General features: G+C 42.6%; 1 protein-coding gene across 1 annotated transcript; it reads right to left on the reverse strand.

Moving 5' to 3' along the window:
* Positions 1-830: 830 nt before the first annotated feature.
* slc25a29 (solute carrier family 25 member 29) lies at positions 831-14,587 on the reverse strand. The gene is made up of 5 exons (XM_041861202.1): positions 14,224-14,587; positions 9,313-9,356; positions 7,603-7,686; positions 3,096-3,303; positions 831-1,425 (listed from the first exon to the last, which is right to left on the reverse strand). The coding sequence occupies exons 1-5, from the start codon at positions 14,249-14,251 to the stop codon at positions 857-859; spliced, it is 933 nt and encodes a 310-aa protein (XP_041717136.1). The 5' UTR covers positions 14,252-14,587; the 3' UTR covers positions 831-856.
* Positions 14,588-15,253: the final 666 nt, after the last annotated feature.

Consider the following 15,253-nt stretch of genomic DNA (forward strand, 5'->3'; position numbering starts at 1 on the left):
GGAGATTTTTGGTTCCAACCGCTGTGTCTTTGTGAGACACAGAGTAGGTGAACGGATGATCTCCGCATGTGTGGTTCCCACCGTGAAGCATGGAGGAGGAGGTGTGATGGTGTGGGGGGGCTTTACTGGTGACACTGTCTGTGATATATTTAGAATTCAAGGCACACTTAACCAGCATGGCTACTACAGCATTCTGCAGCGATACACCATCCCATCTGGTTTGCGCTTAGTGGGACGATCATTTGTTTTTCAACAGGACAATCACCCAACACACCTCCAGGCTGTGTAAGGGATATTTGACCAAGAAGGAGAGTGATGGAGTGCTGCATCAGATGACCTGGCCTCCACAATCCCCCGACCTCAACCCAATTTAGATGGTTTGGGATGAGTCGGACCGCAGAGTGAAGGAAAAATCTGCCAACAAGTGCTCAGCATATGTGGGAACTCCTTCAAGACTGTTTGAAAAGCATTCCAGGTGAAGCTAGTTGAGGGAATGCCAAGAGTGTGCAAAAGCTGTCATCAAGGCAAAGGGTGGTTATTTGAAGAATCTCAAATATAAATATATTTTGATTTGTTTAACACTTTTTTGGTTACTAAATGATTCCATATGTGTTATTTCATAGTTTTGATGTCTTCACTGTTATTCTACAATGTAGAAAATAGTAAAAATAAAGAAAAACCCTTGAATGAGTAGATGTTCTAAAACTTTTGACTGGTACTGTACATACAGCTAAATCAGGAGCATATGGGTTTCCATACTCAGAGATTCAAAGGGCATTGGGTCCCAATGGGTTTCCCTCCCTCCCCCACCCCACAGTAGAGCAGCTCAGTTGGGGGTAACACCTCCAGACTCAGGTCACAGGCTGGAGGCCTGGGTCTGCTGCGGTAGCTGTGTGTGGTGAGCTGTGTCGGGGGGCTCTGGCTCACAGTTTGTGGGCCCCTCTTCCACTCCCCGTGCGTACAGCAGCACCAGCGTGACGGTGGCGAAGGTGGCAGCGTTGACGGGAAATGCCCTGAGCAGGGTGGAGGTGAGACCTCGTGTGAACACTCTGAGCCCCTCCCTCCTAATGCTCTGCCGCACGCAGTCAGCGATGCTGGTGTACTGGTAGACCCCGCCCACCCCGTCCGCCTGGAGGCGGGACTTAATCACGTCCACTGGATAGGTGGAGAGCCAAGAGGCGATCCCGGACATCCCACCGGCGAATAGCAGTTTGGGGATCATGTAGGGGTCGTCAGGCTCGCAGCCAATGGAGCGAGTCAGGACGTCATAGGCCAGGAAGTAGACTCCGAAACCGGGGGTTTCTCGGATCAGCGTGGTAACCATGCCGCGGTTCACCCCCAGCAGCCCCTCTCGCTTGTAGATACGGGCCAGACAGTCCAGGGAGTTCTTGTACAGCTTCCTCTTGGACTTCTTCTCCCCAGTGCCTTAGTAACACAGTATAACTATAAATACTAGTGATGGGAACCAATATGGAAAGGTTGACTCTTGGAGAAACATGAAATAGGTGGCCATACATGTTTTTAAAACGTTTTAATGAAGTTAATGCCATTGGTGAACCCATTAAACTGATGCTATAGACAGGTGGGTTGACAACATCACCAAAATGATGCGTGCGCATCGCAGAGGCAAAAGGCAGTGTGTTGTTATGATTCTGAACGGTCAGATAGCTAGCAACAATGACAAGAAGTGGCCATGTGGAGAATCGTAGGTGGCATGTTTCAGCTAGTTGTATCTTGTTCTTGATACCATGTCTTGTTTTTAGGTGTTTTTACTTATGTCACATCAATGCTAATATGGAAAAAAATTTGCTAGCTAGCTAACCAACACCTGTAACTATCTACTAGAGAAAAAAATTGTGCGTATTGTTTTATAGTTTACAATATAGGTTACATGTTGTTAATAATCATTTGATTCTAAGGCAACCCCCTCTGTTTTGCCCCAAAGTTGTGCACGTATCGGTTTTGTTGCTGAACAACACATCAGTCTATGGTACACGTTTTCCAACAGTGTAGGGGCAGTGCACAGAGTACATTATGCTAGCTAGCTCAGATAAGCTAAAATGACATAAAAGTGTGCCCGCTAGCTACAAACGTTTGCTAACTAGAACACAAACATCTGCACAAACATCAACTACACAGAATGCGCTTCTTAGAAACTATTATTTGCTAAGGAGGTAGGTAAGTGGCTAGCTTGAAATGGCAGAGTACAATCCACAAATTGTTTAACTTGCTGGCTAGTTAGCTAGCTTGGCTTGTTAGCTAGGTTGCTCCACCACCAAATACTGAGGAAACCAATGAATGTGTATGTATGGAACATGGAACACTTTTGCCCAGTAAAGTATTCTTGCAAGTGTTGACAACTGTTTTTGTTATATTAAAGTAACAAATCCCTCATCAAATCATGATATGGCACACTCCTAAGGCAGTGTTGCATGCTTGCAATAACGGTGTAGTTTTTACAAAAAACAATATCACAACGTACCTCACTCAAATCAATATCATATCGAATTATCAACATTGATCCCCAAGGTTGTCAAAACATTTCTAATACTTGTTCATGACTTTCCTCATAACATATAGCAACTTCAATTGAAATACGCATGTGCATTTATTACATGCATGGGTATACGAGGACATCTAGTGGTCAGATGACCTGGTTTATACCGCACCATGACACGTGTAAAGAAGAGCAACATTTTCTAATTCAGACCATTTTAAGCAGTTGGAGAGAATAGTTGTTATCTCCACTCCTTTCCTAGTATTAAAATGGTTCTTTCAAGACAACTGGGAACTCAGAAAAAAAAAAAAATATGGCGTCAGTGATAATACCTCCAGGTCGGAATGTCAGAGCTCTAGAAAGATGCCGGTGTTTCCGGCTTGGAATTCCGATTTGGATGAGCGTTCAAAACTATTTTTCCCAGTCGAAGTTCCCAGTTGTCTTGAACGCACTGAAGTCTGAGATTTCCGAGTTCCTACTTGTTTTGAACGCAGCATTAAAAGCCAATTATTTTGAAAATGTATGCACTCACTAACTGTAAGTCGCTCTGGATAAGAGCGTCTGCTAAATGACTAAAATGTAAATGTATAATCCCTACCTTGCATCTGCATGCGTGTCTTGGCCAGCTCCATTGGGCAACAGATGACACACTGGATGGCTCCGGCTGCGGCCCCGGCCAGGAACTGGTTCATAGGGGTGTCATGGCCCAGGTAACGCATAGCGTTGCCCTGCACTCCAAACACTATGGCGTTGATGAAGGTTAGGCCCATCATGGGGGAGCCGATGCCTTTGTACAGCCCAAACATCTGGAGGGTGAAGGAGGGAGAGATTGGTCAGGTAAAGAGAGACAGAAAAGGAGAAGGGCAGAGATTTCAAAAATGATATATTTCAGGCTATGGACTCGTGTGAAGCATGAAAAGAGGGAGCCACATAAACTACCAGTCAAAAGTTTGGACACACCTACTCATTCTAGGGTTTTTCTTAATTTTTACTATTTTTTACATTGTAGAATAATAGTGAAGACATCAAAACTATGAAATAACACATATGTAATCATGTAGTAACCAAAAAAGTGTTAAACAAATCAAAATATTTTATATTTGAGATTCTTCAAATAATATAATAATAATAATAATAATAATAATAATAATATGCCATTTAGCAGACGCTTTTATCCAAAGCGACTTACAGTCATGTGTGCATACATTTTTACATATGGGTGGTCCCGGGGATCGAACCCACTACCCTGGCGTTACAAGCGCCGTGCTCTACCAATTGAGCTACAAAGGACCACAATAATGTTATGGCAGGGTCCATAATGGATATGTAGTCTTTTTAATCTTTCATACACAGTATAATTGGTCTACATCCTGTTCTGTGCTATTGCAAAAGAAAAAAAGTAACTTCAGTTCCTATACAGTGGCATGCGAAAGTATTCACCCCCCTTGGCATTTTTCCAATTTGTTGCCTTACGACCTGGAAATAAAATATAATTTGATTTACATACCACTTTGAAGATGCAAAATGTTTTTTATTTGAAACAAACAAGAAATAAGACCCCAAAAAAGAAAACGTGAGTGTGCATAACTATTCACCCACCCAAAGTCAATTATTTGTAGCAATTACAGCTGCAAGTCTCTTAGAGTATGTCTCTATAAGCTTAGCACATCTAGCCACTGGGATCTTTGCCCATTCTTCAAGGCAAAACTAATCCAGCTCCTTCAAGTTGGATGGGTTCCGCTGGTGTATAGCAATCTTTAAGTCATACCACATATTCTCAACTGGATTGAGGTCTGCGCTTTGAGATTTCAATGTTTCCCTTTAAACCACTCGAGTGTTGCTTTAGCAGTATGCTTAGGGTCATTGTCCTGCTGGAAGGTGAACTTCCGTCCCAGTCTCAAATCTCAGGATACCTGAAACAGGTTTCCCTCAAGAATTTCCCTGTATTTAGTGCCATGCATCATTCCTTCCATTCTGACCAGTTTCCCATCCCCACAGCATGATGCTGCCACCACCATGCTTCACTGTGGGGATGGTGTTCTCGGGGTGATGAGAGGTGTTGGGTTTGCACCAGACATAGTGTTTTCATGATGGCCAAAAAGCTCAATTTTAGTCTAATCTGACCAGAGTACATTGTTCCATTGTTGTTTGGGGAGTCTCCCACATGCCTTTTGGCGAACACCAAACGTGTTTGCTTATTGTTTTCTTTAAGCAATGTTTTTTTTCTGGCCACTCTTCCGTAAAGCCCAGCTCTGTGGAGTGTATCGCTTAAAGTGGTCCTATGGACAGATACATCAATCTCCGCTGTGGAGCTTTGCAGCTCCTTCAGGGTTATCTTTGGTCTCCTTGTTGCCTCTCTGATCAATGCACTCCTTGCCAGGTCTGTGGGTTTTGATGGCCAGCCCTCTCTTGGCAGGTTTGTTGGGGTGCCATATTCTTTCCATTTTTTAATAATGGATTTAATGGTGCTCCGTGGGATGTTCAAAGTTTCTGATATTTTTATAACCCAACACTGATCTGTACTTCTCCACAACTTTGTCCCTGACCTGTTTGGAGAGCTCCTTGGTCTTCATGGTGCCGCTTGCTTGGTGGTGCCCCTTCCTTAGTGGTGTTGCGGACTGGGGTCTTTCAGAACAGGTGTATATATACTGAGATCATGTGACACTTAGATTGCACACAGGTGAACTGTATTTAACTAATTATGTGACTTCTGAAGGTAATTGGTTGCACCAGATCTTATTTAGGGGCTTTATAGCAAAGGGGGTGAATACATATGCACACACCGCTTTCCGTTATTTATTTGTTCGACTTTTTTGAAACAAGTTATTTTTTCATTTCACTTCACCAATTTTGACTATTTTGTGTATGTCCATTACATGAAATCCAAATAAAAATCCATTTAAATGACAGGTTGTAATGCAACAAAATAGGAAAAACGCCAAGGTGGATGAATACTTTTGCAAGGCACTGTACAGGGTTCTAATGATGTGCAAATAGTTAAAAATATGCCACCCTTTGCCTTGATGACAGCTTTGCACACTCTTGGTATTCTCTCAACTACCTTCATGAGGTAGTCACCTGGAATGCATTTCAATTAACAGGTGTGCCTTCTTAAAAGTTAATTTGTGGAATTTCTTTCCTTCTTAATGTGTTTGAGCCAATCAGTTGGTAGGGGTGGTATACAGAAGATAGCCCTATTTGGTAAAATACCAAGTCCATATTATGTCAAGAACAGCTCCAATAAGCAAAGAGAAACGACAGTCCATCATTACTTTAAGACATGAAGGTCAGTCAGTACGGAATATTTCAAGGACTTTGAAAGTGCAGTCGCAAAAACCATCAAGCGCTATGATGAAACGGGCTCTCATGAGGACCGCCACAGGAATGGAAGACCCAGATTTACCTCTGCTGCAGAGGATAAATTCATTAGAGTTACCAGCCTCAGAAATTGCATCCCAAATAAATTATTCACAGAGTTCAAGTGACAGACACATCTCAACATCAACTGTTCAGATGGGACTGTGTGAATTAGGCTGCATGGTTGAAATGCTGCAAATAAACCACCACTAAAGGACACCAATAAGATGAAGAGACCTGCTTGGGCCAAGAAACACGAGCAATGGACATTAGACCGATGGAAATTTGTCCTTTGGTCTGGAGTCCAAATTTGAGATTTTTGGTTCCAACCGCCGTGTCTTTGTGAGACGCGGTGTGGGTGAACGGATCTCTGCATGTGTAGTTCCCACCGTAAAACATGGAGGAGGAGGTGTTATGGTGTGGGGGTTCTTTGCTGGTGACACTGTCTGTGATATATTTAGAATTTAAGGCACACTTAACCAGCATGGCTACCACAGCATTCTGCAGCGATACACCATCCCATCTGGTTTGGGCTTGTGGGACTATCATTTGTTTTTCAACAGGACAATGACCCAACACACCTCCAGGCTGTGTAAGGGCTATTTGTCCAAGAAGGAGAGTGATGGAGTGCTGCATCAGATGACCTGGGCTCCACAATCCCCCGACCTCAACCCAATTTAGATGGTTTGGGATGAGTCAGACGGCAGAGTGAAGGAAAAGCCGCCAAACAAGTGCTCAGCATATGTGGGAACTCCGTCAAGACTGTTGGAAAAGCATTCCAGGTGAAGCTGGTTGAGAGAATGCCAGAGTGTGCAAAGCTGTCATCAAGGCAAAGGGTGGCTATTTGAAGAATCTCAAATATAAAATATATTTTGATTTGCTTAACACATGATTCCATATGTGTTATTACATAGTTTTGATATCTTCACTATTATTCTATAATGTAGAAAATAGTAAAAATAAAGAAAAAACATTGAATGTGTAGGTGTGTCCAAACTTTTGACTGGTACTGTAATTCTAACTAATGCATGTTGTAGAATTCATTTATAAACTTGTTAAAACCCTTATAAGGCATCGATTAACAGAACACAAACCAAAATACGTATTCCGCAGCCCATATTTACTACAGGGCTCTACGCTGACCTTTTTTACAAGGAGCATGTGTGCGCCTAAGTTGAAAAACGCACACAAAGAAATTTAGGAGCACAATTAAAAATATTTGAGGTAATAAAGCTAGAATCCTTCATTTTTCTAGGCACACTAGTGCTCTTAAATAAAAAGTGCTCTTGAATAAAAATTCCAGGTTGCACAGCTAAATATTTTAGCGCATTTGCAAGTAAAATGGTCGGACTGTAGAGCTCTGTGCTACTGCCTCGCCTCTCCCACCTCCATGGACTCTGTGAGTATTCTAGCAGTCCCATAACATCAGTCACAAGACAAGGCAGGTGAGGTCGTCTGACACAGACAGGTCCAGGATCAGCGCTTAGGACAAACTGACCTCATTAATACCACATCAAAAGCCAAAACAACAGCTTTTGGCCAAGAGACCAAATGAGCCGTAACCTCTGGAAATTACTCAAGCAGAGCAGACCTCAATGTGGTTGTGTTGATGGGAGAGTGGCCAAAGTGTTTTAAAACAAATCTGAAGCCTATAGGACTATAATATACCAAACATGACAACTTAACATGAGCTAATCACCTGTTTAAATTTCAATTGGAGACACAGCTTCCACTAAATTATAACTTACCGACTCCTGCCGTACAATGGACTGGAAACAGTGGTAGGTCCCGCGGTAGAGAGGCTTGTCCACATTCTGGACCTGGAGTCTCACCTGCAACACAAACACAGGTCAAGGTCAAAAGTCAAATATAACCTGGACGGCCAATCAGCATCCCTCCTTAACGAACCAACACTTCCTGACAACAGTATTACAACATAGGAACAAAAATGAGGGAATACAGAATAGCTTACCATTACACAAAACTATACACTACATTACCAAAAGTATGTGGACACCTGCTCGTTGAACATCTCATTCCAAAATCATGTGCATTAATATTGAGTTGGTCCCCCCTTTGCTGCTATAACATCCTCCACTCTTCTGGGAAGGCTTTCCACTAGATGTTGGAACATTGCAGCGGGGACTTGCTTCCATTCAGCCACAAGAGCATTAGTGAGGCAGGGCACTGATGTTGGGTGACTAGGCCTGGCTCACAGTTGCCGTTCAAATTCATCCCAAAGGTGTTCGATGGGGTTGAAGTCAGGGCTCTGTGCAGGCCAGTCAAGTTCTTCCATACCGATCTCAAAAAACAATTTCTGTATGGACCTCACTTTGTGCACGGGGGCATTGTCATGCTGAAACAGGAAAGGGCCTTCCCCAAACTGTTGCCACAAAGTTGGAAGCACAGAATCATCTAGAATGTCACTGTATGCTGTAGTGTTAAGATCTCCCTTCACTGGAACTAAGGGGCCTAGCCCGAACCATGAAAAACAGCCCCAGAACATTATTCCTCCTCCACCAAACTTTACAGTTGGCACTATCCATTGGGGCAGGTAGCGTTCTCCTGGCATCCACCAAACCCACATTCGTCCATCGGACTGCCAGATGGTGAAGCGTGATTCATCACTCCAGAGAACGCGTTTCCACTGCTCCAGAGTCCAATGGCGGCGAGCATTACACCACTCCAGCCGAAGCTTGACATTGCGTATGGTGATCTTAGGCTTGTGTGCAGCTGCTCGGCCATGGAAACCCATTTCATGAAGTTCCCAACGAACAGTTATTGTTAAGAAACTGAGCCCTTCAGTAATGCCATTCTACTGCCAATGTTTGTCTATGGAGATTGCATGGTGGTGTGCTCGATTTTATACACCTGTCAGCAACGGGTGTGGCTGAAATAGCCGAATCCACTAATTTGAAGTGGTGTCCCCATACTTTTGTATATGTATATATATATAGTGTATGTACTGCAATGAAGTGTACAAACATTATTTTTCTGACACGACTTGGTGAACTCAGACATAAAAAAGTTGATAAGGGATGGGGAAGGGTCCTATTCTTGTTGTGGTTGAACAAAAACAAGACAGTCAAAGTGTCACAGAGAGAGACGGGTGGATGGATTGACCTTTGCTGTACTTACTACATTGTACTGTTGTGAAGTATCTACTAACACAGTAAGACCTTTTCTGTGAAACGAAGAAAGTCCCTGTTACAGGTAACAAGGACATCTCCCACAATCATTAGACCTATGCAAGCAGGATGTGTACGAAATCAGCACCATACATACAAAATAGCATCTGTTATAGTGTGGAGAATACGGTCCTCAATGTACCTTACCATACTGTATTGCTGCTTTTTATGGTTGTTTGAGACAAGCAGCAACTGTTGAACTTAGTGACTGCAAGCTTTATTTTCATATAATAGAAAGAAACAGGCCAAAACAAGAACAACCAGACTCACCTTAACCGTGTCAAAAGGGTGTCCTACTAAGACTCCGGCAGCACCTAAGGAGAAGAATGAGAGAGCAGTTAGACAGGATAGCCTACGCTACACTTAACTGAGAGCAGATTGTTTAATGTTTTTTCCAAGTAAAAATGACTGTAGTGTCGTATATGATGAATGGTGGCAATTATTGCTGTCAACAAAGAGTCCGTTATGCTGCATCATGTTAGAAGTTTTATTCATACCACGAGGTTACAGCATAAATTACAGACACGCGTTGTCCGGAGAACGACTCGTCAGATTGTTATGGCCGTTCTAACGTCTCACCGTTTAACCCCTATTTATAAACACTGCTGCCCCCTCTTCTGGCCAATCACCAGTCTCCCCTTTACAACCCACCTCCTATCTGTGGTATGTGGTATTACACCTAAAACATTCCCTCTTGATACTACCATAAACAACATTCCTTCAGTTCCATTTAAAAACATTTAACACCATCGTATTGTCAATACACTACAGTAGCCTATGTGATACACAGATAGTTTGAGAAGTTGTACTCTGGTAGAAAAAAACGTCAATCCATTTTTGCAAGCTTTATAGCAACCGACAATTGTTTTTAAGTAAACAAAATAAATAGCCGTGTCTGCTTTTCAGATCACAACTTCAGAAATTGTAATCATACGCCTATTAATGTTGGCTCTCACCCCACAGAGGACATCACATCAGCCTGCCAAAATATAAGCTGTGATTCATCTGAGAAGGAAATGGAAACCCTGTAGCCATCAACAACAACCTGTAGCCTAACTACAGACAGACAGCAGATCTGGGTTCAAATACTATAAATCTTTCAAATAGTTGAAGCATTTGCTCCAGCCTGCCTTGAGTGCCAGATGGGCTGGGTTTACAGTTTTGAGACTATTCTATTAGTCCATTAAGCCAGGCTGTTTCAATCAAACACCGGTAAAGTATTTGAAATTATTTCAAATAGTATTTAAATCCAAGTCTGACAGACAGTGACGCTACCTGGGTCTAGAAACCGCTGCCTCATATCTGGCAAGGCCACTGGGGAGAGACTGAGTCTCCTTCAGGAATAGCCTCTTCCAGACGACTGCTCTGGAAGGTACTGTACATAACATGTGTAAAGGGGTACCCTACCCTTGTAACGATGCCAGTTTGGGCCCTCTCACTACTGACTAGGTGTAACCTAATACAAGCCCTCTCCTCCACACACCCTGGCTCTGAATACAGAGTGAAACCTTGGCCCTGGGCCCAGACAGCAACTGTCCTGCTACAGGCCTTGATGTAGGCCTACATAGTTTGGCAGACTATACTCCACATTGGCACCAAATGTTCCAAAAACAACAACATTCTAGAATGTTGGAAAGTGTAGTGCACCAGCATGGCACCCATGAGAATGCTACAACCCAAACATAGTTTGCATAACTCTGTCTTTAGTCTGTCTGTGCCTCTCTGGGACTGGCTAGAAGAGCTAGGCTAATCCTTACTAAGCGCCTGCTGTGTCACAGTGAGAAGACTTGTTCCAGCCAGCCAATCAGAGCCGGCCTCCTTCTGTAAGCCAGTAAAAGAACAGCAGTAGGCATGTGCAAGGGTCAGTGCTATCTGGGATGCTTGGGACATCCCTACCCTAAATCCTTACCCTAACCCCTACCTTAACCCCTACCTTAACCCTTTAAATGTCCACTTCAGATGGGGTAGGAATGTCCCAAGGATCCTGGATAGGACGGGCCAATGTGCAAGGGGATAACAAGTCAACAAATAGTTACCACGATTACTTGCGTCCTTGGCAACTACCACGATTACTTGCGTCCTTGGCAACCGGCAGGCAAAGGAAAATTATGGTCATATTTTACAATACCTTAGGTAGCTACAGCTACAGAGGAAAAAACGACCAGCAAACTAACAGTACCCTGGGCAATTTGTAAAGTTTAGTTATTTCTCTCTTTTCTTTCACTTTTTGTATCTATACTGAACAAAAATATAAACACAACAATTTCAACGATTTTACTGAGTTGCAGTTCACATAAGGAAATCAGTTAAATGAAATAAATTCATTAGGCCATAATCTATGGATTTCACATAGGCCCACCGACTGGGGAGCCAGGCCCAGTCAAACAGAATTAGTTTTTCCCCACAAAAGAGCTTTATAACAGACAGAAATACTCCTCAGTTTCATCAGCTGTCCGGGTGGCTGGTCTCTGATGATCCCGCAGGTGAAGAAGCTAGCTGTGGAGGTCCTGGGCTGGTGTGGTTACATGTGGTCTGAGGTTGTGATGCCGGTTGGACATTCTGCCAAATTTTCTAAAACGATGTTGGAGGCGGCTTATGGTAGAGAAATTAACATTCAATTCTCTGGCAACAGCTCTGGTGGACATTCCTGCAGTCAGCATGCCAATTGCACACTCCCTCAAAACTTGAGACATCTGTGGCATTGTGTTGTGTGACAAAACTGCACATTTTAGAGTGGCCTTTTATTGTCCCCAGCACAAGGTGCACCTGTGTAATGATCATGCTGTTTAATCATCTTCTTGATATGCCACACCTGTCAGGTGACTGGATTATCTTGGCAAAGGAGAAATGCTCACTAACAGGGATGTAAACAAATTTGTGGCCAAAATTTCAGAGAAATATGTTTTTGTGCATATGGAACATTTCTGGGATCTTTTATTTCAGCTCATGAAACATGGGACCAAGACTTTACATGTTGCATTTATATTATGCAAAGGTGTCTGCCTGGTACAAGGTAACTACGCAAGTTATTCATTCCCCTATGGTCACCTTGGAATGATTGCTTTGAAAGCCTAATGCAACGTGTTGCCTGAAACTGCAGGAGTTTTCAGAGGAACTGATTCAAAAATGCTCAAAGGCTTGGTTTGTCATCATTTACATTTTAGTCATTTAGCAGACGCTCTTATCCAGAGCAACTTACGGGAGCAATTAGGGTTAAGTGCCTTGCTTAAGGGCACATCGACAGATTTTTCACCTAATCAGCTCGGGGATTCGAACCAGTGACCTTTCGGTTACTCGCCCAACGCTCTTAACCACTAAGCTACCTGCCGCCCACTTTTGGAGCATGCCACGTTGGCAGCAAAAGTTCCAACATAATTACATTCTAGTTGGAATACCAATTAGAATAGTATTGTTATGGAACATTTGGTGCCAACATGGAGGATAGCTTACACTCATATATGTTTATGGCTCAGCTCCAAATAGTGAGCCTAATAGGCTTACACTTCCATATAATACTAAAGTTGCCCTCTGAGTCGAGTAGGGCTTTTCACACCATTCCACTCACGTTGAGCATGTGGATCCCTCCCCTATGGGTTTACATGAACACCAAGCCCCTCCACAGCAGCAGGAGGGAGAGTGTGATTGGTCTGTGAAGGGGTGTGGGTGGATGCCTCTCCTTTTTACGGTAGAGCCATCTTAGGTTATCTGTTCCAGTCTGCAAATATGAAAATGTATGCACTCACTACTGTAAGTCGCTCTGGATAAGATCGTCTGCTAAATTACTAAAATGTCAAATGTAAATGTAATGCTACAGGACTACATGCTTTCCATTCTTCACAGGGCGTACAGAGGACATTAAGGAGGCTTGTGGGTGGCTGGAAAACACCTGTTGTAGGATTTCTAGACCATGTCCTAGTGAGAAGGAAGGAAGGAAGGAAGGAAGGAAGGAAGTCATTTGATCTTTCTCCTATGATAGCCACGTCATTGAATTTTGACAAGTAACTTTGTAAGCCTGTTAATTGACGTATAAATCATTGATTGATGGAGCAGTAACTGAAACCGCAGATGTATCACATGTCATAAATCATTTCACCAGGGAAGAAGTAGACCTTCAACTTTCAACAACATAAACTTGGCCTTCCTGGAGAGAAGGGCCACTCATCTACTTTAATATACAACCACCTATAAACAAATATAACCTAGAAGAATAGCACCAAGGTAACATTGGAGAATACTGGCATCAGATACCCAAATAAGGTCTAACCCTGAAATGTCGATGGTGGTTACCCATATCCCCAGATATCCAGCTTTTATGACACATAGGGCCTACTTTTTTCTGACACCAGATAGCAGACTCAATAACACTTGCACCAACCTGATTTACCAAATTGGCCTATATCTACATTGGAACAATGTCATGCTTACCAATTATTCACAGACTGTAGGCAACAGTATCTTATGGTGTCAAATTGTGTTTGTTATTCCTGTTATATGATGTTACAATCATAGCCGCGGGAAGATGTTTGGGGATGGGGGTGCTGCCATTTTTTCCACGCTACAGACTGCTGTATCGGTCTGATAATAAAGGACTAGTAAAGGCCCAGTGCACTACTTTTGTGAAAAAGTATAATAATAATAATAATACAAATGTATTAATATTGTATTAATATTCTCAGGGGGTGTTGCAGCACCCTCAGCACCCCTACTTTCAGCGGCTATGGTTACATTCACACGGAGTCAGTTATTGGTTTTAATGCATTGTCTCAATAGTTACAGACAGGTACAATATGTCACGTGTTTTCCCATTTCTATAGATATAATTTGGAAAATGAACCTTGCGTGCCCTGTCGACCCACTTGTGCCAAGTATAAAAAATGCGGTTTAAATCACGGAATGGGATTGTATCACACAATATTGATGTACCTACCTAGTTAGCCGGGTGATGATGTGAATAAGGCAACAGCTGCACAATCTCAATGACATACATTGTGTCAATTTGTGTGAGCTATGTAAGAATTAATTTATCAAATTGGTTTCAGGACAATTATCTGTGTGTGTGGTGTGATGGTAGGTAGCCTATGACGATGGATGGGTGCGCTTGCCTTCCCTCATTGGCTTAGTGCAGCCAGTAGCTAGCTAAAGCTGCCTCCTGGGTTGATGTGTGTTTCAAATCAGACTTACCTCCAATGCAGCCAGCGAGAAAGTCCATCAACACTATTCAGTAGAAATTTGCGATTCAGTGTCAAATATCGGTTAATTATTGCTTTTTCTGAAGCCGATTCGTTTGACACCTACACAGTTTGATGAAACAACACACAGCTGAGCTAACCAGCTAACTAGCTACGTTGCTTGCCACCTAGCTAGCTAGCTAAAGTCTTCGTCTCCTAGCTAGGCTAATGTGCTTTCAACTTGCTAGCTAATATATCCTTGTTGCGATATCTGTGGTCGTTAGAATCACTGAGGTATGAATAGAGTAGCTACATGACCTCCATGAACTGTCATAGCTAAGTGATTTTACGATCCCCTCTCTGCAGTAACCTCGACCCTGTTTCTGTCTGACCAACGTTTTGACAGATGACATTGGAGGCGTTTACTACCTGCTTCGGTTAAACATCGTATCCAATCACATTACAGTGCCGAAGGCGCCACCCCCCTTTTCGATCTTACCCCCAACGCTTATTGGTTGTGTATGAAAATAATCCCCCTTTCAAGGTTGTGTCAGCAATACGGTGTGATGTTTTTGCTCATTGATGAAAACACCCCACAACCAACTCTCATTTTAATCATTATGGCAGATTTGACATAATATCGATTTTACATAGGGAATTATATAGATGTTTCTACGCATAAGCAAACGGACTGAAAAACATCTGGCTGCTTAAAGTTGCGATTGTTTACCATATCACGTATGCCAAATTTAGACAAAATATAAACTATTTCTTATGTTATGGCTTAACTACCTACATTCAAGGTCACATATGGACGAACATACCATGGAATAGCTACCACCTTTCAAACTTCTCGTTTCAATCTTCTTATCAATGACATTATGTTTTTCAGAACAGTTCTCACACTGGTTTTAGACACAAGTAGCCTTTATTGACTGGTAGCCCGCCTTTTATGCCTCTTTCTAAGAGAGAAAGCTGAATTGTTTCTCAACGTGACATTACTTCACTGAATATCTTTAGATATTTAGCCTTAAACAATTACT

This window comes from Coregonus clupeaformis, chromosome 33, assembly GCF_020615455.1.
Source record: "Coregonus clupeaformis isolate EN_2021a chromosome 33, ASM2061545v1, whole genome shotgun sequence".
NCBI classification, from domain to species: Eukaryota; Metazoa; Chordata; class Actinopteri; order Salmoniformes; family Salmonidae; genus Coregonus; species Coregonus clupeaformis.

Bases quoted from the DNA above. Each gene is read 5' to 3' on its own strand.
- slc25a29 (XM_041861202.1), bottom strand. From the start codon at position 14,251: ATGGACTTTCTCGCTGGCTGCATTGGAG. The intron at 3,304-7,602 runs GTAAGTTATAAT...TTCACCCTCCAG, and splicing joins CCATTGTACGGCAGGAGTCG to ATGTTTGGGCTGTACAAAGG. The intron at 1,426-3,095 runs GTAGGGATTATA...TGTGTTACTAAG, and splicing joins GACACGCATGCAGATGCAAG to GCACTGGGGAGAAGAAGTCC.